At 52.8% G+C, this 24234-nt stretch overlaps 1 protein-coding gene across 1 annotated transcript in view; it reads right to left on the bottom strand.

Annotated features, from left to right (window-relative positions):
- Nucleotides 1–24234, bottom strand: part of CDH23 (cadherin related 23) — a 101036-nt gene that overhangs the window by 46300 nt on the left and 30502 nt on the right. The window contains exons 8-20 of the mRNA XM_057373751.1: nucleotides 13119–13183; nucleotides 12673–12910; nucleotides 12033–12138; nucleotides 11814–11941; nucleotides 8876–8948; nucleotides 8541–8657; nucleotides 8087–8199; nucleotides 5913–6020; nucleotides 4630–4819; nucleotides 3708–3853; nucleotides 3206–3425; nucleotides 2198–2350; nucleotides 1121–1234 (exon numbers count right to left, since the gene is read on the bottom strand). Of these exons, the coding sequence (XP_057229734.1) occupies nucleotides 1121–1234; nucleotides 2198–2350; nucleotides 3206–3425; nucleotides 3708–3853; nucleotides 4630–4819; nucleotides 5913–6020; nucleotides 8087–8199; nucleotides 8541–8657; nucleotides 8876–8948; nucleotides 11814–11941; nucleotides 12033–12138; nucleotides 12673–12910; nucleotides 13119–13183 (1771 nt within the window). The remainder of the gene's footprint in view (nucleotides 1–1120; nucleotides 1235–2197; nucleotides 2351–3205; nucleotides 3426–3707; nucleotides 3854–4629; nucleotides 4820–5912; nucleotides 6021–8086; nucleotides 8200–8540; nucleotides 8658–8875; nucleotides 8949–11813; nucleotides 11942–12032; nucleotides 12139–12672; nucleotides 12911–13118; nucleotides 13184–24234) is intronic.

Raw genomic sequence — 24234 nt, 5'->3', positions numbered from 1 at the left:
GGATGGATGGATGGATGGATGGATGGATGGATGGATGGATGGATGGATGGATGGATGGATGGATGGAGGTGCAGCCACCTCCTCCCTGCCCATGTGGTGCTCAGCACACAGCTGCTGAACTAACGGGATCAAGATTTCTAAACTAAAACCTTTCATCTTTTTGCAGCTTTCAAATCCCACACTGAGCCGTGGGGTTTTAGGGTTGTTTTTTTCTCCTATTCTGAAAGAAAAAGGAAAAGCCAAACCACCCCCAGGCTCTGCCATGGAGCCCCGGTGAGGCTGGAAATGCAACTGGTCATTAGAGAGGATTTGCAATTCCATACACTGGGACTGCTGGAGGGCAGGGATTTGGGAATGAACACAGCCTGATGAGTTTTCAGCTCACAAAGAGGATGGATCAGTGCTCAGCAGACAAGGACACAACAGCACATGTCAGGAAGGCACTGGGAAGCACGGATTGGGTTTGGATTTTCCAGCATGCTGATTGTAGGGGGCCCTAAACCCATCCAGCTGGAGCTTGTGGGATCTGGGCAAACCCAGGGAGTGTGGTCCCCATCAGAGGGGCAGAAGAGACCCTGCACCCCTGGGATCTGGTCCCGTACCCCTGCTGCAGTCCCGTGGCACCTGCAGCACTGTGCCCCCAACATTTCGGCCCAGGCCGCTTATTTCTGCTCTCAAAAGGGACATCCAAGTCATCTGTGAACAGGCACATCATTATAGAGCTCTGGGGATGGCAGCCAAGCTGAGCTTGGCACACGGGCCCTCTGCCCGTGCCAGGTGGCTCAGGGTTCATCAGCAGCCACAGAGCCAAGGGCTGGCATGGGATGAGGGGAACGATTCTGCAGCGCTGGCATTTTTGGGTGGAGGGCTGCCCTGGCCAGTGAGGAGCCTCTCAGGAACTGGGGGCTTTGCCTTCCCTGGGTGAAAGGGGAAGCAAACCCAAGAGGTGAATACACCATCTGCCAAAGCCATGATGGAACCAGGACATTAATTCACTGTGGGCTGTGAAATGTTAACACCAACACAGGCTCTGGTTTGCAGAGTGCCTCAGAGGCTGCTGCCCCTCTGACACACCTGCAGGGAGCTCAGCCACCACAGTGGTCCCCTGGGCAGTCCTTACCGATGGCCTCCAGGATCAGCGTGTAGGATGCCACGGTCTCCCTGTCCAGGCTCACCACTGTCCTCACCACACCGTCCCTGAAGCCAACRCTGAATTTGCCGTCCTGGTTCCCACCTGCAGCAAAGGACAAGGAGAACAGAAACCTGGAGTTGATTGGGTTGGGAGGGACCTTAGAGCTTGTCTTGTTCCAACCCCTGGCCATGGGCAGGGACCSCTTCCCCTAGACCAGGCTGCTCCAAGCCCTGTCTAACCTGACCTTTAACACTTGCAGGGATGAATCACCCACAACTTCCCTGGGCAGCCTGTTCCAATGCCTGGCCACCCTTCCAGCGAAGAAATTTTTCCCAATACCTAATCTGACCTTCCCTGGTGCAACTTGAGGCCATTTCCTTGGATCCTGCAGCCYGGGCCTCGGGCCAGCCCAGCTGTGCAAGGATGGTGCTGGATTTTTTTCCCAGGCAGAGCACCTTCCCCTGCCTCACAGCACATGAAAAATCCCATGGCCATAGGAAAAGCTGAATCACGTGAGAGCCACATAATTTCCTGAATGCTCTGGGGTAACTCTGCACGTGAGCTGTGTTACCTGTGGGACAGCACACCCCGTGTCACCTGCGGGGAGGCCGTGACATGAAACGCCAGGCTGCTGYTGTGGGAAAAATGACTCTGTGGTGACACTTCTGTTTTTGCCCTCTTCCTGCAGGCTCAGTCTGCAGTTTGCAAGTCAAACCACGGCCAGGGGGTTCCCCAGCTGCCTGCTGCAGGTGCAGAGTGAATGGGGCAGTATCGCTGCCCACCCAACCCCACCGACACACGGGGCCACCAAAACGCCCCAAAATTCCATCTACGCCTTCCAGCCATAAACACTCGTGAGGTGTTGTGCCCATCCTCACGCTTTTCWAGGGATGCCGGGGGTCAGCAGAGCKGKSAGCMRAGCGGGGCTGTTCAGCAGAGGGCGATGCGGGACAAGCTTTGGAGGGGTCGGGAAAGGCAAAAAGGCGGCGCTGAAATGCAGAACGCCCTGGCCGGGGTCCGGGACAGCCCTGCAGCCACAGCTCCTGCCCAGCCTGGGGCTCGCACCTGTGATGAAGTAGCTGAGCTCGGCGTTCAGCCCGATGTCGTTGTCCGTGCAGTTGAGCCGCACCACCTTGAAATCGCGGGGCACGTCCTCGGGCAGGGACACGTTGTAGACGGCAGGGAAAAATGTGGGGCTCTCGTCGTTCACGTCCAGAACTGAAAAAAGGGGAGCACAGCTGAGTGTCCTGCCAGGGCTGCCCCTCCTGCAGGAGCCAGGCTGATGCCTGCTGGTCTCCCAAACTTCCTCCTGCCACCCTGAGCATCCCAGGGTGGATTCTCCCTGCTGTTGGTGCAGGGTGGCTGTAGGCTTTGTCTGGTTGCCTCTGATACCCAGAGATCACCCTCCTCACGGCCAAAAAAAAACGTTTCAGCACTGTAATTCGAGTGCTGCTTCCATCCTTATTCAAAGGAAAATCTGGGGCTTAAATATAAGCTCAGTGTGTCCTGGGGCACAGCAGAGAGCTCTGGAGGTACAGGACCAGGAAGCTCYTTTCCAAACTCAGGCCTGAGGACAATCCAGGGTCGGTTTATCTCCAGATGATGCTTCTCCTTTCCCAGCACCAGACTTGCAGAAAGCCAGTAAATAGCCAGTAAATAAAATTAAAGACAGGCCATGCAACAAGGCTCCAGCTCTGAACTGGGGCTGCGTGGGCTGTCCAGGCACGCAGCTGATGGGAATCACATGCTGAAGCAAAAGAAAAAGCAACACTTTTGGGGATGGGAGGAACAGAAAGAAAAAACAACAGAGGATTTGGGGGCCCTGCCATTAACACCATGTTTGCCATAAACACCAAGTTTGCCATAAACACCAAGTTTGCCAGAAACACCATGTTTGCCAGAACGGCTTTTCCCATCTCTGCAGCGTGCTGACAGCAGACACAGAGCCCATTGGGACGGGAACCATCCCTGTGTCCTGCTGTGCACAAAGCCACACACGATCCTGTTTTCAGGCCTCAGTTTGTCATCTCCTCCTGGATTTCCTGCAGTCCCTGCAGGGCGTGGTGCACCCACCTTTGACAGTGAGGGTGCTGGTGGAGCTCTTGGCGGGCGAGCCGGCGTCGCTGGCCACCACCCGCAGGTAGTACTCGGCGATGCTCTCCCTGTCCAGCACGGCCGTGGAGGTGACCAGCCCRCTGGTGCTGTTGATGATGAAATCCATGCGGGGCATGCCCACCTGCATGCGGTAGGACACCTGCCCGTTGGGACCCTCGTCCAGGTCRATGGCCACCACCTGGCAGGGAGAGCAGCCTGAGCATCTCCTGGCMATGGAAGCCACGGCACACAAAACCCCTGAGCGTCTCTGCCCCCAGGGATGCTGTCAGGACCGAGAATGTGCAGCAAAGACACACAACCCCTTCTGCATCCTCCCAGTTCCATCCCTACAGGATGGCAAAGAGGAGATGGAGAGGGTGGAGAGGAGGGAGAAGAAGCACCGCTGGCCCGCTTTGCAGAAGCAGTGGCAGTGACACCAGCATTCCCAGCATGAGGAATGGCAGCAAYGGGACACACTCACCTGGAACACGGAGGAGCCAGCGGGGAGGCCCTCGGCGATCTCAGCAACAGAGGGCAGGTTCTGGAAAGTGGGGTCGTTGTCGTTCAGGTCCAGCAGGTTGACAAAAACCGTGGCACTGCTGGTGGCTCTCAGGGGTGGCCTCCCACCTGTGGAGGTGTCGAGTTAGTGCTCAAACTGTTTCCACCCCTTCCCCCAAAAAGGAGCYCTCAGCCCCTATACAGACAGCAGTGCAGGATGGGGTGATGGCCCTGAATTGTCACGCATGATCTGCCATGGATAAAATCCTAGAACGGTTTGGGTTGGAAGGGACCTTACAGATAATCCAATTCAAAACCTCTGCCATGGGCACGGACCCCTCSCACTGTCCCAGGYTGCTCCAAGTGTCATCCAAGCTGGCTTGGGACACTTCCAGAGTTGGGGCAGACACAGTTTATCTGGTCAGCCTGTTCCACCASCTTCTGAGTGAAGAATTCCCTCCCAACATCTAATCTCAATCTCTCCTCTTTTAGTTTAAAACCATTCCTCTTCATCCTACCCGCTGTCTCAAAATGAAAAATTATCTTCATGTATCTACCTTTCTTCTTAAGGAAAGTTTCCCTAATATACTATTTCCAGAAAAAAAAAAAACAAAACATCAGCTCTCTTTCCCTGACTTGCTCAATTGATTTTCCAGGATGCCAATGGAGCAAGGCTGAGGGGAGGGAGAGCTTCATTGTCAGGGCTGCTGTGTGAGTGACCACACTCATCTTTTGAGGGGTTTCTGGTGTGTTTTAGCAGCAGGTTTTAAGCTATTCCTGCTTTTTAATATCAAAACCACTTATGCCTTAAACAGGAGGAGAGGAAACTTTGTCATGAAGGGAAAATCAGGCTGGGGAAGGCCCCATTCAACAGAGAGAAAAATTGTTTTGGGGTGGAAGCTTACAGTCGGTGACGGACACCACGATCTTGCGCATGAGCTCAGCCTCCTGCGGGTTGGGGTTCTCCCGGTCCAGCAGCACGCCCGTGGTGCGGATCTTGCCCGTGGTGCTGTTGATGCTGTAGAACTTGTTGGGAGGCCGGATGCTGTAGAGCACCGTGCCATTYTCACCCAGATCTGGGTCCACAGCCACCACCTGCCGCAGGGGAACAGCACAAAATTACAGCACAGTGATGGGAATTAACCCTGCATGAAGCATCAAGAGTTCCTCCTTCCTCCACCCACAACCCTGTATTTTCATATTTGCAGGGATTCTGCACCCTCTGCTTCATTAAATCTCCCCAAAACTGGMCAGAGAGCACAGGATGTAATGGCAYGACAACACACAAAYGTGCAGCAATCAAACTGGTTTTTCCTCCTTTYGAAGCTAAAAATACGAGGCCCCTCTGGAAAAATCAAATAAAAGGGACAAAGAGGCACACTGAGGAACTCGTGCTGCCACATGGGGAATGCTGGAAATAATTCCTCAGTGAAGTTCTCCTCCACACCAGGTATTTTGTGCTTTATTGGTCTCCCCGTGACTTTTTTAATTATGGGGGACATTTACATTAAAAAACACCCCGATTTCCTTGCGCTCATAACTTCCCCAGCTCCTGCTGCTTGTCCCGCAGCTGAATTTACATCAGATYGGTGACAAAATAATTATTTTCCCAGCAACTAATTGGGTTGTCAAAACCAAGATGACTTCAAGCTGGCACTGAGCAGCGGGGCTGGARGAGAGAAAACCACCGTGCTCCTGCTTGGGTAACACCGCCATACCCTTTTCCCCCTGCAAAAAAACTCCCTTTTTTTTTGCAGCCTTCCTCCTTATATGATTTTGTGGATTTTCTTCACTTTTCTCTCATTTATTTTCCATTTTTCTCCCATCATTTTTCTCTTGGYGTGATGGAGTAGAAGCCTCCCCCTCTCTCCTTCTCTTTTATTTCGCCAGAGGGACTTGAAAGGCTGTAAATCAAAGTCTTTCAGAGAGGTCCTTGAAGGAGGTCGCAGGCGAGGCTAAGAAAAGGAGGATTTGGCCAAAATCCACACAATTTGGAGAGGGGAAAAAAAAATATCACAGCAGGGAGGAAAAACACAGGGGATGGTCAGCAGGAGCAAGCTTTGAAATGGAATTCTGCAAGATGGTGCTGGACTGAAGGTGACACGGGTGACACCAGTTAGGAGGTGACACCTGTTTGGAGGCGATCCCCTGCTCCAGCCAATCTGTCCCCACCTCGCCTCACCCGTACCGTGGTGACATCCGAGTTGGGAGGGGTCATTTCCACCAGGTTGATGAAGTATGGCTCATCCTTCCAGGTGGGATAGTTGTCGTTGACRTCCAGCAGCGTGATGTTCACCTGGAAGGGAGAAAGAAAGCAGAGCTGCTCCAGGAGGCACAGATTCCTGAGGCCTGGAATGTCCCCAACACGTGTTTGGGGTCACCACCCCCAGGGGGATTCAGAAGATGTGTGATTGTGGTTTGGCAGCACCAAGGGAATGGCTGGATCATCTTAAAGCACCTTTTCCAACCCAAATTATTCCATGGTTTTGTGATTCTGTGTTCACCCAGCAGGGAAAATCTGCAAAACATAAGCAACCTGAACTGATCAAAATCAAAATCAACATATCTGAACTTCACAGCCAAGGCTCCTTAGCATATCTGAACTTGGTGGTTTTGCTCCTGTGTATTTATCACAGTGAAAAACAGCCCCAGGGCACAAGGTGTGCTGTCTTCAAGCAGCTCCTTTCACCACAAGGAGGATGAAAATCAGTGGGGGAGGATGAAAATCAGTGGGAATGTGGCAGGAAAGGAAGGAAAAATCCGAGTGACTGGTAAAAGGCAACAGGAAAAAAAAATAAATGAGAAGTCAGGAGAGAGTCTGGTAATGGGTTGGGAGGTGYGAAGGTAAGAGCAGGGTGAGGATGGTGCCCTGAAGTGTCACCTGCCYGTGTTTCCAGTGTGACAAATGGCATCCCAGTGACAGCAGCCTGTGGGACTGTCATCTCCCCACAGCACCCGTTCCACCCCAGCCTGTGGGGYTGGACAGGGAAAGGGCTGCAGCTCTAGGGGAGCCCCCAGCACCCACCAGCACTGAGCAGGAAGAGATTTTCCCGGGATCTTCTCTGCTCCCATGCCACAGTGTCCTGCTGTCACACCAAGCTGAGCTGCTGGTGCCACCCCGTGGTAGCAGAAGCCAGTCTGGCCACCACAGTCTCYGGGGACAAGCCAAGGCACCACGGTGGCCCCTGGGGAGGGTTGCTGATCCACCCCTACTCCAAGCAGCCCAAGTCACCTGGAGACCTTACAAAACCCCTGAATAAACCTTTATTCCTGACCAAAAATTATTATTTTGAGTTCCTGGTGTCTATCCCAGCAGACAGACTTGCTCAGCTGCCCTCATCTCACTGAGCTTTAATATTCTTTAACTTTTCAGGAATCTGGAGGCATTTTGTTCCCCCTTGCTTTGCCTTTTAACAAGGCTGTTAGCAGCACCTGGAGCTCCAAATGGGAACTCAGCATTCCCCAGGCCACACTGGTGCCCGGCCAAAGCCATCTCATTCCTCTGGGGGTATGAGGCTGAGGCTCCACAGGGAGCTTCTAGGCTGCTAGCACAAATCTCCTCATGGCCCTTGGCAGGAAGGACAACTATTTTAGGGATATTCCTCAGCACAACCACGAATTTTTATGCATTGCCCCATGTGGGACATCCCTCCTGTAACCCAACCCAGAATCCCAGGAGTGGGAGCATCCCACTGGTGTGAAATGTCCAAAGAAATGAGCAGTGAGAGAGAAAATAATGGAATGGTTAAGGTTGGAAAGGCTGGAAAAGACCTTTAATATCATAAAGCCCATCGGGGATGGCCCCTTGGCTTTTGAGTCAAAAGAGTTTTACAAACTCTTTGCTTGTAAACAAAGTTTCCCAAAGAGTTTTACAAACATTTTGGCAGCAACGGGGCTCCCTGAGGGCTGCAAAGGACAGGGCAGAGCAYGACACCTGCAGCTCCACCAGAGCCTTCCCAGGCATTCCAGAAGGGCTGAAAACCCTTGACTCAGGCTGAGGAATAACTAACTCAGTGTACCCAGGCTCTCCAAGGCAGCCCCTGCTCAAGAGGAAYGAATAAAGGGAGAGGAACAAAGTGAACCGAACAAAAGGAGCCGTGCTGAAGGTGGAATAGGACTCATTACCACATCCACAGGCTCTGCAAAGTCAAGTGGCYCCTGTGTGAATGGTTTTCCAGGAAAGCAAGTGGATTTCAAGGTCTGTGCCACCCGGACAGTCATTATGTGAGGAACAACAGGCGCAGTGCAGAGGGCAGGCACCATTGTGTGCCCCTCACACAGCGAAAATGAAACCCTGCAGCTCTCCAAAATCCCAGCCCCAGCAGGCTGGAGGAGATGGGAATYGCCCCTTCCCACACTCACCATTGCAATGCCTGTCTTCTGATGGTGCCCCACGCCTCCATCCACTGCCCGGACAATGAGGATGTACTCGGATTTGGCCTCGCGGTCCAGCAAAAACGTTGTGGTGATTTCTCCTGCAGCCACAGGAGATGACAAAGGTTAAAAGAGAAATGCTTAAAGCCAGACTTAGGAGAGCCCACAAATGGGCTCTCTGTTCCAAACAATGGACCTTGGCAGCTCCTTAACTAACAGAAATTAAGTTAGTGGCCAAGCTGTTCCTTAGGCTCAGGGGCTGAGTTTCCACAGATGCCTCTGCTGATGCTCTCAGAGTGACTGAGCAAGTGGTGGTGTCTGAAATCTGGTGAATCCCTTAAATTGTGGGTCTCCTGAGCAGGCTGATTGGAGGAGAGGAGGGGTGGGTGAGGATGAAAGAGGGAACTGAAAGGAAAAGGGAAGGGAACGTCCAGAGGCTCACCTGAGCGAGCGTTGATCCGAAAATGTGAGGAGCCTTCCAGGGAATAGATGATGGACTCCTGCCCATACTCCCTGGACCGGTCCATGTCCGTGGCATTGAGAAACAGCACTGTGGCTCCTTGGGGGCAGCAGAGACAAGGGCTGAGATGATCCAGAGCCGCCCCTACACTGCTCCTGCAGCTCCCCTCTCCTGCACACGTACAGCACAGCCAAACCCCCAGGCCTCACAGCTACGAGACTTCCCTACCCAAAAAGGGATCACCCATCCCATTCTGGCTCTAAAACACTCAGGGCCCTCCTGKGAGCCCAGAGAAGGGGCAGGGGTGTGCCCCGTACCTGCCATGATGTCCTCCATGATGGCGATCACGTAGGAGGGCTTGCTGAACGTGGGCGGGTTGTCGTTTTCATCCTGAAGCAAAGAGGAGGTAGAGAGGCCAGTTGGGAAGAAGGCAAAGTGGTCCAGCAGCTGCAAAAATCTGGGACAGGGTTGCTCCTGGGCCACTGCACCTCGAGGGGTGACCAGCTCGATGGCAGTGAGGGGAAGGTGTCCTGGGAGGAGGCAGTGGGGCTGAGCACGGGGCTCATTGGGGTGAGACGATTGTCAGTGATGCTGCTGAGCCCTTCAAGGGGGTGGTGCTGACTGCCCCACCACCTCATCATCCAGCCCAGGCTAAGGAACCACCACACGGGCACAGGAGCATCCTTCAAGCTGCTCCTGACCCACCACAAGCCTCAGGCACCACGTGAAGCACCACAGCATCACACACAGAGCTGGTGCTCCCTCCCTGAGCAGTACAGGAGTGGCTTAGTTCATCCTGGCCATGAGGCCACCAGGCATGGGGCTGGCCAGAGGAGCTGCTGAGCTCTGGCTGCCTCCCTTCCAGAGGAGGAACGCTGTGGGTGTTTGCAGAGGGGGCAGCCACGGCATTTCTATGGGGGGAAGCTGATTTGTATCCCGATGTGCTCTCTCCAAACCTGACCCTGCCAGGGACTGTGGCTGTCCCGGAGAAACCAGGCAGGTGCACTTGCTCRAAACATCCCTCAAAACAGATTATGGACTGATTAAAATCTCCCCCCAGGGGGCTTTAAATGCTGTTTAAACCTTGTGAAGAACCTGCCTTAAATGAACCAAACCCRACAGAGAGAAGGACAGAGCTGCCAGGACATTCAAACACCGTTATGGACCCGGCCATTTCCCCCAGGCTGCTCTGGGCACGCTTCCTACCCACAGCCCACTGATGGGCCTGCAGGCTCAGCTGCTCCTGCTGCCACCAAACTTGAGATTTGARGCAATTTCACGTGCCAACGATGCCCATCGTGCTGCAGTTAAACTGCCAGCCCCTGCTTTCGTTCCTGGAAGCAGGTGGTCTTTAATCAGCCTTTGCGTCACTCAGCTTCCCTGGCACCACCTCCGAGGGTAATGAGGGAATTGTTGCCTGTCCTAGGGATGTCCTCACCGACCCTCCTCCTCCTCCTCCTCCTCACAGGGATGGGTGGGGGTCACCCAGGGCAAAGCCAGGAGGCCTGGGCAGGTTAAAGGCAGTGGAGAGGCTGAGTGTGCATCCACACGATGCTGTGCCATGCTCCAGCTGGACGGACACGAGCCAGAGCAGATGCTGTGTCGTGTCATTAATGTTCCCGAGGCCATCAGGCCACGCTCAGCAAGGCCACGGCCCGGCAAGCTCGGTCCCAAGGAGGCAGGGCTGGCTGCTGGCTGGTTCTCCAGCTGGCCAGAGCTGSCCTGCACCTGCCTTCTACTGGAGGAGGACATTTCCCACTCCAGCAACAGGAGTTCCAGAGCTCCCCAGGGTACCCACAGTGATGCCAGACAGAACCTGGCACTCTTGCACTCTCACAGAAGAGGTTATCCACCTAACCAGCTGAAACCAGCTTCCAATGTTCTCCTGACCCTCTGCCTCCCTCCCTGTGCCCTCACCCTCAGACTCTGTATCACAGATTCACAGACTGGATTGGGTTGGAAGGGACCTTGAAGCTCACCTTATTCAGGGACACCTTTCACTGGACCAAGTGGCTCAAAGTCCYGTCCAGCCTGGCCTTGGGCACTGCCAGGGATCCAGGGGCAKCCACWGCTTCTCTGGGCACCCTGTGCCAGGGCCTKCCCACYCTCCCAGGGAACAATTCCTGCCCAACATCCAACCTAAACCTCTCCTTTCCTCCAGTGCCAAGCTGATCCCCGCCTTGTCCATCACTCCTGGCCATCCCCAAGGATGCTGAGGTGGGGCAGACGCTCACATTGAGCACACAGCCCCTCTCCTCCAGGCATGGAGTCGCCAGCTCATGGCTCTGAGCGGGGTGTCAGTGGCAGGGAGCGAGGCAGAAACTTATTAGCGGTGCTATTTGCYGGGATCCTGGCGCGGCGCGCGCTATTAGTTCTGACTCGGCAGCTCCCTCYACAAAAGCGTATTGTCCCCTAATGGGAAATCTACAAGGCGAGTTTGACTTCTTTATTAAAAACCAACAACCAAAGGATGAAAAAAGATTACCGCCCTCCGCACCCGCCCCGGTTCTGCCTCCTYGCAGCTCTTGTTCCTCAAGTGCTGTCACAAAACACTTCCCCTCATTTCCTTCCCGGTTTCTGGCTTTTATTTCTTTTCTTTTTCCAGCTGAGAGGAATTCCCTTTGGTTGAGAGTGGGAAAAGTGACAGCTACTTAAACGCTGCCAGAGTACAGACCCAACACGAGGAGATGACCCACTGAAGTGTGGTCTYGAGAAAGAGGTGTTCATGCTGCCGAAAGCACAGCGTGGGAAGGATGTATTTAACCACCAYGAACTCCCTGGGCACTGCCTTGCTCCCCCTCTCTCAAGCACGGTGAGGGATCTGAAGGAGAGACGTGCTCATGGGACTTCATTCCCATCTCACAGCATYGCTGGCTTTATCTCCTTCACCCTCCCAGACTGACGTTGTCGCCAGCCCAGCGCCAATCCCGCCGCCGCGAGACTGACACGTTATCGAGCGAACTGTCTCCATCACTGACACCTCCCTGCAGACACCCTCAAACCACAGTGTGCCTCAAAGTGACACGCTGATCTGATCTTCTTTGAGCCTCCCAGCAGAAACCCCTCCCCTCGAGGGATTYCCACCCTGGTGCTGGCTCTGCTCCTGACCCCGTGGTCATCTGTAGCACGAGACACGTGTGATACACGTATGTAATCACAATCCACACGTGCACGGGTCGGTCTCGTTGGGTAATTGATGAGTTAATCCACAAATTGCAGGGAAAGCAGGAGCGGAATGCTGGGTGCCGTACTTACAAACACCTCAATGGTGACGGGGACGGTGCTGTTGAGCGGTGGGTTGCCGGCATCCTTGGCCATCACCGTCAAGTAGATGACCCCGTTGTCCAGCTGCTCGTAGTCCAGGGGGTGGTTGACACTGATCACTGGAAGGATGCACGGAGGGAGGGTCAAGGGAGCAGCTGAGCACCGAGCAGGCCGTGGGCATGCTCAGGAGGGTGACACAGCAGCACTCACCTCCGTAGCCTTCCGACACCGTGATGTCGAAGTATTCGCGGAAGGCGGACGCCTCCACGATGCTGTAGGTGATGAGGTTGTTGGGAGGGGAGTCCTCATCGGATGCCTAGGGAGAGAGCACAGGGAATACATGGGCGTGGGAGCTGTGCCAGGGAGAGCCRAGGAGGTGGSAGTCTGCCAAGGAGACTCGAAAAGAGATGGAGGGAGGTTCACCCCTTGGAACCACAATGGGTCTGTACACAGCCTCCCCTCCCCTGCTTCCCTCTTGCAAGAAGGAAACTGGTTGTTAGGAGCTGCTTCAGAAGGAAGCAGCTAAACCCATCACAGCACTGATCATTTTAAACTGATAAAAGGAAGGTTTAGGTTGGATATTGGAAAGAAATTCTTCCCCTTGAGGGTTGGGAGGCCCTGGCACGGGTTGTCCAGAGAAGCTGTGGCTGCGCCATTCCTGGAAGTTTTAAGGCCAGGTTGGATGGGGCTTGGAGCTACCTGGGATAATAGAAGATGCTCCTGGCCATGGCAGGGGGTAGGAACTGGCTGAGCTCTAAGTTCCCTTGCCACCCAAACCATTCTGTGATTGTAACCCACTCCCACCTCCCTACTGCACATCCCAAGCGGAGGAGCCGCTCCAGTGCCTCACCCGGAGCCGGACCACCTGGCTGACGGAGGGCTCGTTCTCCCGCAGGGCCCCCAGGTAGGCCTCCTTCTGGAAGGTGGGGACATTGTCATTGACGTCCAGGACATTGATCCTGACACGCCCCGTGGTCTCCTCCCCGCCGCCATCGCGGGCAATGACGGTCAGCGTGAAGCGCTGCGTGGTCTCAAAGTCCAGCCGAGCCGTCAGCAGGATCACACCCGTGTCCTTGTCCAGGGAGAAACTGAGGAGACAGCAAAGGAAGGGGRAAAAGCCCTGGTGACCATGCACTGGAGATGGAGAGGCAGCAGCCTGACAGCGTGAAGTTCATGACTTTTTTCACAGGGCATCTCACAGGTGGGACACAACCAACGCCCTTTTATCACCCTGTGCCTCACTAGGGAGGTTAGAAGGGGATTTTGGAGGATCAAAGTTGTGTCAGTCTCACTTACTGGTCAGGGTCATCGCTGAAAAAATAACTGACTTCCCCATATGTGCCCACGTCATTGTCAGTTGCCTGGAAAAAAGAGAAGTTAATTAATAAATGAAGGTATTTWTGGAATTTATCACACTTCAGAAYRGCTCCCCAGGCTAAAACACTGATCKGGAAAAGCAAGGARTGCTTTCAGTCTTGCTTTCCACCCTTCTGGGSGTGCAATCTGCTGCATTCCCACGGATAGAGCAGCTCGGGATGCCGTGGGATGCACCCATTCCACCAGCAGCTGTCGGAGCTGGAGCAGGCTAGTCACGGCTAAATGACCAGCACCTTCACTGTGTCAGCTCTGGATGAGCAAGGCAAGATTTATTTGTGTTTTAAAGTCTTTGCTGTAATGAATATATAAAATATGCATGAGTGGTGGCAGGAAAAAGGAGCAGAAAATTTTATTTTTAGGTGAGGGAAGTGGAATGCTATCCCTAAAATATCCTTTTTCTGCCTCAGTATATTTCCTGAATGGAGCCCTGTCTGGATTACTTAGAGACCAACAGGYCTGTGAAGGAGCAGGGTCAAAGACACATTTTATGCCCAGATACTAGCAAAAGGCTGTATTTTAGGAGTGGCGTGGAACACAACYTGTTCCTAAAACCTTCCTGATTTATCGATGGCCTTGATTACCCTTGACAGCAGAGCAGGAGCTCAAGCACAGCTCTACCCCCGTGTGCTGCTCACCTGCCACACCGTGGGGTGACAGAGGACAAAAGGCACAAAAAACAGACAGGATTATTTAAGTTTTTCTCCCCAGACATTTTCCCAGCCTGAGCAGTGTTCTGCTGGATCCAGCCATCCACACCTACTGATTGTGCTGATTTTCCTCTTCACTGCTATTTTCTTTCCGTGGGCACTGGAATTGCGTTTGGTAAAATGGAACAAACCTGTGGAACTCTGCCTGGAGAGATGCCCAGACTCACCTGGGGCTAATCTCCCATCCCAACACCTGCCACCAAGCCCTTTTTTGGGTTCTGTCTCCCCAAAATCCTTTGAGCACCCTCAACACTGCCAGCCCTCAATCTCCCAGCCAGGATTTTTCCTCTCGGTTACTYCTGTGCCCACAACCGCTGCGAGTCCCTCGGTGTCATTAATTCCTAAGTGGCTGGTGTGAGAGCAGAGCCCAGAAAAGCGTTTTCCGTGCACCTGGATGGGCTGGTGATGAGATAATGATTTACAGGGGGTCTGACAGTCCCAGAAAGCACGGGCAAAATGAATTCCCTTCATTTGGCCCCATACAATTGCACTCGTAAGTGCTTATTGCGGTGACAGACAACACCGGGAAAGTGTAATTTTCTTCTGAAGGGGRAAAAAAATATATATATAGGGAAGGAGGAAGGTTAAAAGAAGGTTAGCGAGGAGGGAATGGGAACCCTGGGGAGAGGGGAGCCAGGAGGGTGGCTGGACCACAAGCTGTGACAACATCAAATGTGCCAGCGAGGCAAAAAGCCCCTCTGGGGAGGAGCCAGGAGCTATGGCTCTGCCCCATGCAGCATCTCTCCAGCCAGGCTAATTAACAGCCCTGATTTACACCAAGGGAAGTGGAAGGTGAGGCCAGGCTAATTAACACCGATTTACATCGGGGGAGGTGGAAGGTGAGGCCGGCTGGACGGCTCTCCTGGCATCCCAACATCACGGAGATGATGCCGGGCAGCGGAGCAGGTTAGTTGAGCGTGACAGGGAACATGCGGGAAAAAAAGTGCCAAACCATGCACGCTCAGCATGTTTAATTTAGGAACTTGGCCTGTTTCTGCACCACCAGGCTTTTTCCCCACTTAGGGTAAAAAGGATGCTTGGCTTTCAACCCCCTGGGGAAGTGACACGCGCTGCCTTTGCGGAGCGACGCCAGGGGCTCCCGGGGAGCACACCCCAAATCCCACCGAGCTGTCAGCAATCCCAGCTGTTCTCCTGCAGCTTTTCCCCATCACTGGCTGCCTTTCCCCCCCAGTGTGCACGCTTCCATTCCCACAGCCCGGGGAGGAAAGGCATCTGGCTGGAAGTTTCTCAGGGTTCCACCTGGAGAAGCAATCAAATGGCTTTTACGGCTGCTCCTCTGCTGCCTGGAATATTAAAGCGGGATTTGCCCACTGGAGCCTGCAAAAGGGCAGGATGAAAACGCAGGTCCACATCTGTACTTTTATGAGCTGTCACCAGCRCAGACCATTTCTAAAAAAACCCACATTTGCCCAGCTAAACTCCGGGAGAGTGGCRAGAAGAGGAAGCCTGGATAACCCAAAGGATTAATTTACTGAGCTGCGGCACCCAGCACATGAATCACACAAAAATACCCACGGCCAGCTCTTTGTGCATCTGCATCCCCTGGGCACAAACATCTGGGATGTCTCCTTTTGTCCCTTGGTTTGTCCATCTGCACCCCCCGAGCACAAATATTCGGGATTTCTCCTCCTGTCCCACCAAGGGCCATCACATCCACCCTTCCCCGCCCGCCGGAGACGCGAGCGCGGTTCTGCTCTCGTGGGCAAATCTGCAGGAAAGGGCATGTCGTCCAATTTGTTCGGGGAAACAATGGCAATGTTTGACATGTCATCAGGATTGATGGAGCAGAAATTTACATGGGAGAATTCAGGTTTAAACAGCTCCACGGAGCTTCACCCGGTAATGGTTTAGACATTCATCATCCGCCAGACCCACTCAGAGACTTCTTAAACTGCTGCAGATTAACTCTACTCACAGCGGCTTCAGGGAGCGCGGCAGGAGGAGTCGGGAAAGAGCTTAAAGAGCCAAAAAGAGCCCTTCGAGGTGCTCTGTGGAGCCCCTGGCATGGCAGTCCTGCCCGTAAAACTGTCAGACAGGGATGAGCAGCTGGAAGGTGGCTGCAGGGGTGAGCAGAGCACGCTGGAATGATGATTAGGGCTGCCATGTCCTGCCTGGCTGGAGGGCCAAACCTTTCCCACATTTCCCTCAKCACGGTGCTCTGTTTGTTCTCTTTCACCCTCTTTGTTTTCCCTCCCTCACATGCACAAAGCGGGAAATAAAAATTGATGGGGAACAAATTGCTTTGGCCAGGAGCTCCCTGCTTAAAAGAGTTGTGGCAGGAAAGCAATTACAGGACRTCAAAAAGCTGTCAGGGGACCAGGGTGACCGGACCTTATCCCTGCCTGCTCCCCTGCTTGCTCCAGCAAGATGCCTGCGGCTTGGGAAAGCATACAGAAGGAGGATTCCCATCTGCTTCCCATTTTTTTTTCCAATTTTCTATAAAGGTGAGGCACATGCAGTCGCTGCTTGGGGCTGACTGGGCAACCAGAGGTTGCTCAGAGCTTGGTATAAGAATTTCAGAGAGGGGAGMCACGCCCTGGCATCCTACTGATTTGTGGAGCCACCAAAAGCTGTGTGTGTTAGGCAGGCAGCCATCCAAACATCCCTTCCTCAAGGCAACCTCCAGGTCCCAGGGGAAAGAATGAGAAGAGAGTGTCTTTACAAACAAACTGTGATCTGGGGTAAGTTAAGAGCGATACTGGGAGATAAACAATGGGAAGGATTTCCATGGGAATTCCACTGATTGACTTATCCGAGACTGTGTTAATGAACTACAAGCACAGAGACAGTAAAAAAAAAAAGAAGAGGGTGTATATTAGAAGGGGTCTGTATTTTGGGGAGCCTAAATGCTTTGAGAGGTACCTCAAGTTCGTCAGCCAGTGGGGAAAGAGAGAGGGCACTGCGGCCGGGAAATTGGGATAAAAGAGGCTGCAATTTGAGAGACCCCATGGGAAAAGCCCATGACCTCTCCCTTTACTCAAATAAAGTTACCATACTCCTATGCCTCCTTTTCAGACATAAACCTCTGGTGTTTGTGGATTAATTTTCCTCACACAGGGGAATTACAGYTAACTGCTGGTAGCCACCGGGATCAGGATTTGATTTGCGATTCGGGGAAGACAAATGTGAAGGGCCAAGAGCTTCCACGAGATGCAATCACAGGGGTGTGAAAGCGGAATGGAAAAACCCACGGAAAAACCTACTTAAGGTTATTATGGAATGACTTCAGTGGGAAAACAGCTTTTTTGCTGGCATTGCCTGCCCTGGCCACGCTCTTTCCCAGCCTTTTGGAGAGAGGCTGCCCGGTGGGAGGTGGCAATCAGGAGCTGGTGGATGGCCGGCAATGGAGCCCAGCAGCCTGATTAGCTGGGAAAGAGTGAGGTGGGAGTGGGGAATCGAGGCAATGCCGGGCAACCGCGGTTGTCACCGCTTCCCCAAACCCTGCCCAGAGCCAGGCAGCTCAATCGGTGCTAATGACCCCGGAGGGCTGCGCTGAACCCGGCTGGGGGGGAAAAAATAGTCAATCAACCCCCCTGGGAACGGCAGAGCCTTTGCCCACCTCTTCTGCCAGCCACCGGGGAAAACAAGAGCCTCTCTGATTGTGTTTTATAACAGCAGCCCCTGCAACACCGGCTCCACACGGGTGAGGTTAACACTTGCCTGGGCAGCCGGGATTTAGCGGGCAGGGATTTACCGGAGCTGGGCTGCTGGAATGTCTAGAGACCGGGCTGTAAAACACCAGGTGACAAAAAAAAAAAAAAAAAAAAAAAAAAAAAATAAGACAAACCCAAAAAAAGTGAGATAAATGGGCTCTTCCAGCGTGAGTTCTCACTGATGACACCCAAGACCSTTTAAATGCCCATCTGGGTGAGTTTTACCAGAGCTGGGTGCAAGTCCTGCACTAATGAACCGTGTTGATTTCACATTTTCCTGTTGTCCACCCAAATGGCAAGCGGCACGTCTGAGCGATTAAATAACCCCACAACTRCGTGGCTTGACATCTCAATCACTTCACTGCTGGGTCTCTAATGAATTTTACAGCCCAGCAAAATGGAAGAAATTAAGGTCAAAGTCTGATAGAAGACATRTAAATCCTCAGAGATTGCTGAAATGCTCGCGAGAGCTCTGGGGAAGCCGGTCCTGCCACCCACCATCTGCAACTCCACCTCAACCAGGCGAGAGGCCCAGCAGGCAGACAGGGGATAAAAACAAAGGWGGAGGGATGAGATGAACACCAGGAGATGGACAGGAACACGCTGCATCTCGGCCTGGRGAAAAGGAATGGCAAAACCCAACTGATTTGTACATCTGATGGTCCCAAATGCCCAGTTCAGGTCACTCACTCTCCCCTCAGCCTGTCAGCAGCACTGGGGCAGCTCAAGGTCATCTGCCCTGGGGTGACATTGTCACAGTGTCACTCAGCCAACAGCACTGCTGGGTCTGACTCCCATGGGAATCCCGAGGAAACACGGCCTGTGATGCTTTGGGAGAGGTTTGGGGCTTGAGGGCATGGGGGAAGCCAGCTGAGGGAACAGATTAAAACCCCAGGAGTGCTGGCTCTGTTGGAACTTTGTGGCTGTAAAAGCATGAGGAGCCTGGGAGAGGATGTATCAGGGTGAGGACAGCGATAGCCCCAAAGGGATGGATGAGAAGGAAGGGTGAAGTTGKGGTGTTTGAATGGCAAAGAGCATCACCCTGGGAAAAACTGTCCCTTTAACTCCTAGCCACAYCCCAAATCCCTTGGCAAAGCCAGCAGCAAAGGAAAACCACTCAGCCCCATCCACTACTGGGACCACTGGGAGGCTGCCTGGCCTGTGCTTTACAGAATGCAATTTGGACTYTTCACAGTTCTGCATTTGCTCCCTGGTTTTCTTTACAGGTTTACTTTTTACAGATCTGTGTTTGCTCCCTGATTTTCCTCCCCATCTCACTGAATTGTTGGGTTTTTTCCTTTTGTTTTTTTTTTTTTTGGCTGGGCAGGGGGAAGGGGCCAGGCTGTGATTTTGTGTTGTTTTCCCACCTCTGCGCTCTGGCTGTGCATTTTTCCTGACAGCTCCATCAGGACAGGGAGCACAAGCTGCAGTAAGTGTCTCTCTCTCTCTCTCCTCAGCGCTCGGGCTGTCATGATTCCTATTCCACCCCATTTCGGTCCCACGGATTGATATTTAGATTAAAGAGATAAACACAGCCGAAGAGCGCTGGGCCCTGACAGAAGGACGAGGACTTCAGCTCTGTCAATCACGCCTGGTAACTCCCTCCTCCCCTTCCCTTTCTTTACAGAGCCGGATTGATAAGAATATTTAACGGGAACAAGGAGTGCAAGAGTCTTTTTGTACTTGTAAAAACCCGAGGAGCACGCAGGAAGAAGCCAAGCCATTCATGTTTAACTTCCCAGGCAATTTGGAATTGCCTGCTTTGATTATTTAACTCTTCACTGTTCCGTGTGTTTGCAGTTTTCCTCTCCTGTTGCAGATAAAGGATTCAATTTTCTTTTGGGCAGCAGGGAAATTGGAAGAGATTTTGTTCTGTTTAAGCACAGCTGGAGACGGAGCACCGGGATGGGGAGGGGGGGATCAGAGGGGTGGGATTGGGAACAACAAGATCAATGAAGAGGCTGACAGGGAGGGAGAACTGTGTGGGGAGAAGGGCTGGCCTCAGTGGCCGTGTCCTTATTCCATGCAGCCTTCCCAAAATCAGGAGCAGTGCAGGTTTTCCCTTGATGCTGGTCCACAGAGTCACCACCACCACCACCACCACGTGAGAGAGAAACACAGCTCAGGGTGTGCCCCTCACCCACCAGCATCTCAGAGGTACAGCCTCTACTGCTGCCTTTGATCTCTGACTGCTTCTGACCCTCTGCATTCATCTTTTCTCCGAGAAAATGTTTGGAGATCACCAAGGAACAGCAGGGAGTGGCAGCTCCCCAGGTGTCATGGGACAGGGGGATGGAGTGACACAGGGTGGGGTGAGCTCTATAGGCAGCCAGAGGAACCCCCAAAGGTTTGCAAAGCCTCATCCCCTCCACATGAGGGCTTGGAGTGCTCCAAATGTGGAGAGATGCACCTCTCCTGTCTGGGATGGCTGCTAAGTGCCATGATGGGATGCGGGAGCCCACGGACCATGGCATCATCCCTGCCAAACTCACAGGCTGATGGCTGATTGGGAAAGTGATTTGCATCCTAAACAGCTGTTTATTGATGTCTGCAACCCTCCTTGCCAGGGTGGGAAAAGTACATTATTACTTTCTTGTTGACTGGTGTTTACAGCTGGCTGGAAAGAAGGGGAAAGAAAATCAGGCCGGGATCGATTTTCCCATCCCCGACACAAGACCAGTGAGAGATCGAAGCAGCAGAAGAAAACTGACAGCTGGGTGGTAAAGGAGAGGAACTTTGCCAACCAAATTAAAGTTTGATTTAATGAGGAGAGTAATGGAAGGTTAATTAGCGCATTTACTTCATTAGGCTCCTACTAACAAGGCTTCTCCTGAGGAAGCATGGTGGCAGGGAGGTGGAGGATGAGAATCCAGGTGAATGGAGATTCTGGGGACAGACATGGGGGGCGGGAAAAAGGGACTGCTGAGGAATGAGAACTGGTATGTACATTAATATAGATGTCTATATATTAAAAACACATATATAAGAATATACAGGCCAATGCATTTGACAGAAATACAGGGAGACTATTACTTCAGCTCCTCCATCAAATAATCTGAAAATTATAATCCAGATTTCATTAAAAAAAAAAAGGGGAAAACAGTGGGGTTTTTTATACAGAAGGCTGCCTTAGAGATTCGGGTCATCGAGGCTCGAGGGAATGCAGCATTGATTTCATCTGCCTTTCCACAGATCGCAAGATACAGAAAATCATTCCYGTGCCAGAATCGATGCCTGTTGGTTGAGTTGTGCACCACAGTTTATAATCTGAGGTCTGCTGGGAATGCTCACACTCTACTCCAGAAGATCACTGTGGAAAGCCCAGCAGCAGATCACCCAAAAATATTATTTCTGTGTGTGTGTGTGTGTGAATATTTAAAGCTCTGAAAATTCTCCACATCCCTTCCATACTTCATGAGGGTGGTTGTTGTGAGGAGAAACGCAGCCCCAGCCCAGCCCAGAGGTATTTCAGGGTAAGGAGCACACCAAAGCAAGGCAGAGAACACAGGGATGCAGGAGGAGGAGGTCCTGGGGAAAAGGGAGACATTAACCCCGCAAGGATTTGGGACAAACAGCTACCCAGCCATCCCAGAGAGCTGCTGATTTGATTTCCAAAGCAGGGCTCATCTGACCCATGGGCAGAGCTGGCAGCTGAGGATCAGGAACAGCAGGGGCTGATGCTGCTGGGAGCTGCTCGAATGGGGTTTGAAGGAGGGCAAGGATTCACTCCCTGCAAGCCTCCACGTGTCCCTCTCCTCATCCCAGCCATTTTTCAGGGTGGGTGAGCAGGAAGGGGGCAGGCAGCACCCCGCAGCCCACAGCCACGGATCCTGTGCAGCCAAGCCAGACCTGGGCCAATAAAGCACCGAGGAGGGATCACGGAGCTGGGATTACTTTCCACACTTCCCCGGAGAACCACTTTCCTGCAGACCCTTCAAGGCAAATCAAACGAATTGTTGTGTTAAAAACAAGCCACTCTCGGTTTGTTTGGGCTTTAATGATTTTGGTTATCGGAGCTTTTCAGGAGGACTTTGCCGCGCAGATCCGCAGCGCACGAGGAGCTTAAGGAGATCTCCCGCCCCGTAATTCCCACCTCCTGCTGGGTCCTCTCAGGCCCCTTCCCCACTCTCCAGGAATGCATCAGCAGCTGRAGCTCCCTCCTCTCCCCACTTCCTCCTCTCCCTGCTGCAGGGAGTGCAGGACCTGGGTTGTGGGGACCCCAAAAGCTTTTTCCACCCCAAAAAGCTGAGCGCTCCCCCCTGGCCAGGAGCACCAGGGACTGCTTCCACAMCCCCCATGCCTGGAAAGGAAGCTCACCACAGCTATCCAGAGCCCATCCTTGCAGCCTGCTCCTGCTCCCAGCAAAGCCAGCACCCATCACAAGCCACTGGCCAYCAGGCAGGGGGTGTCAGAGCCCCAGTTCATTCAGGGTGCAGGGGATGTTCTCCTCGCTGCCTCSTTCCTGGAAGGCATGAAGTTATACCGGCTGCCTGCTTGCTCAAGAAGTGTGAAATTCCTTCTCTGACCTTTTCTGTTATGTTATTAAAAGGCTTCATGGCCAGTTGTTTCAGTGAAAAAATGGCATTTCAATATCTGCTGGTAGCTGAGGCAGAACTGGCCYATCTCTTCAGGCTGAGCTGCTTTGCTCCAGCCTCACAGAAGGTGTTTGCTGCTCTCCAAGCCTTTCCCTGGCACAGCAGAGTCTGGGGCAGGGGAAAAACTGAATTTGCATTGAGAGAGGCCTCTAACAACTGCAGGCTGCTCGTTCTTCCATCGTTGTGGACATGCAGTGGACATGAACTCCAAACAGCCATGATTTATGTCATCTTTGGGTGGAGTAAGGAGTCCTTCACACTGTCTCTCCTTGCAAAAGCAGGAATCTCTGGCCTGAGGGGCTTATTCCATGTGTGGGAATCACTCGTGGAATCACTGAGGCTGGAATAGGCCTTTGTTAGAGCCTGATTTTTAAAGTCATTAGAAACGTCTCTACATGAAGCAAGGTGCAAATAAGGTCATGTGCCAAAGTCAGTAATATGGGTGTTATGTAAATATGTAAAATATGAGAAGGAAAGAGAGAGAGGGGGAAAGAGGAAGAGAAAGAAATGGAGAAGAGGTGTGGGGGGACAGAAAGAGAGTGACAGAGACAGAATAAAGAAAATATCATCATCCATGCATCCTGACAACGTTGTGTTGATCCTCTCCAGCTGCTCTTCTTGGTGGTGAGGGTCCCCCCAAAAGCATGGAATGCCACAGATGAATTTAGCCTCAGGCCAGGTGGGAATGCCCAGGTGCATCCCTGGGAGGGGCAGTTTGACACCGTCTCTTGCAGCAGACTCTGGATTTGCTGCATCATTTCCCATCACACACAGTCTCTGCGGTGTAAGGGCTCTGGGGAGCACTTTGGGGGRTCTTTGATGGTTCTGACACCCCCTCAGCTGCCTCTCACGTGGATGTGTGGCCTCTGGGGCTGGGTGCTTCACAGCCAGGCTTGTGTAAGGGAGGAGRGTGTTTAGTGCCTCTGACCAGAGGTCACTCCACACACTCAAAACCTGCTCCCCAAACCCTCGGTCAGGGAGAGTTTACACCCTCTGTGTAAACCTGGCTTCTGCRGTGTCYCYCACCCCAAATCCAACCAAAGMTGATTCTCAGAGCAGCTGCTGGGTTTGGCTTTCYTGTGGATCATTCTCCTMCCTCAGCCWSAGATRACTGAACAACAAATAGTGTTGACCCCTTTATCCTAACTCACAGCCCAAAATTCAGGTCCTCAAGGAAAAAGGTTTGTTGTTTTTTTTTGTGGGGGTGGTAAAACTGTGGAACARGTTTGTGTGGCTGCAGCTTCTTCACACTGTTTTTGCTATAATGGGCAAAACTCTTTCCATTTCAGGCATGAACCATCTCAGGCCCTGACAGCCTCTGAAACTGAATTCAGCCACAAAGCCAGCTCACACCCCCACGGCCCTAAACATCCTATCCACGTGTTTTCTGAACAYTTCCAAGCATGGTGACTCCACCACTTCCCTGGGCAGCCTGTTCCAAAGCCTGAGCATTCTTTGCAGTGAAGGAATTTTTCCTAATATCCAATGTAAACCTCCCCTGGCACAACTCGAGGCTGTTCCCTCTCGTCCTGTCACTGGTTAACTGGAAAGAGAGTCTGACCCCCATCTGGCTGCACCCTCCTGGTCAGGGAGTTGTGGAGGGTGAGAAGATTCCCCTGAGCCTCCTTTTCTCCAGGCTGAGCTCCCTCAGCTGCTCCTCATACTCCAAGAACACCGAGGCAGGAGAGAAGGCTGCCTTGGGACACATTGTGGGCTCCCTGCATGGGACAGGAGCTGTTCCCACAGAGCCTGGATGCTCCAGACTTTCTTGTGCAAGCAAATGACCACCTGAGTCCAAACAACAATTGGGCAGAATTAAACAGATGGATGGACAGGGAGGTGGGGGAATGCTGAGTACAGAGCAAACAAAATCTTAGAGGGTGGATGGACAAGGTCATGCCGAGCAAAGGGCCGGGAATCCCCAGATCCACGCATCCCTGGGCAAAGGGAGGGAGGCAGGGAATGCAGAGCAAGCAGCAGTTGTGGATCCCTGCTGGCTGCCCRCTCCTGGGGCTGTTTCACAGCTGATTTACACAGGTAACAGGCAATGTTTCTGTGT

Source organism: Malurus melanocephalus, unplaced genomic scaffold, assembly GCF_030028575.1.
Source record: "Malurus melanocephalus ecotype Western Australia unplaced genomic scaffold, MMel_1.1 scaffold_207, whole genome shotgun sequence".
NCBI lineage: Eukaryota > Metazoa > Chordata > Aves > Passeriformes > Maluridae > Malurus > Malurus melanocephalus.
Note: the sequence above shows the minus strand (reverse complement) of the source record. Positions and strands in the feature narration are given on the sequence as shown.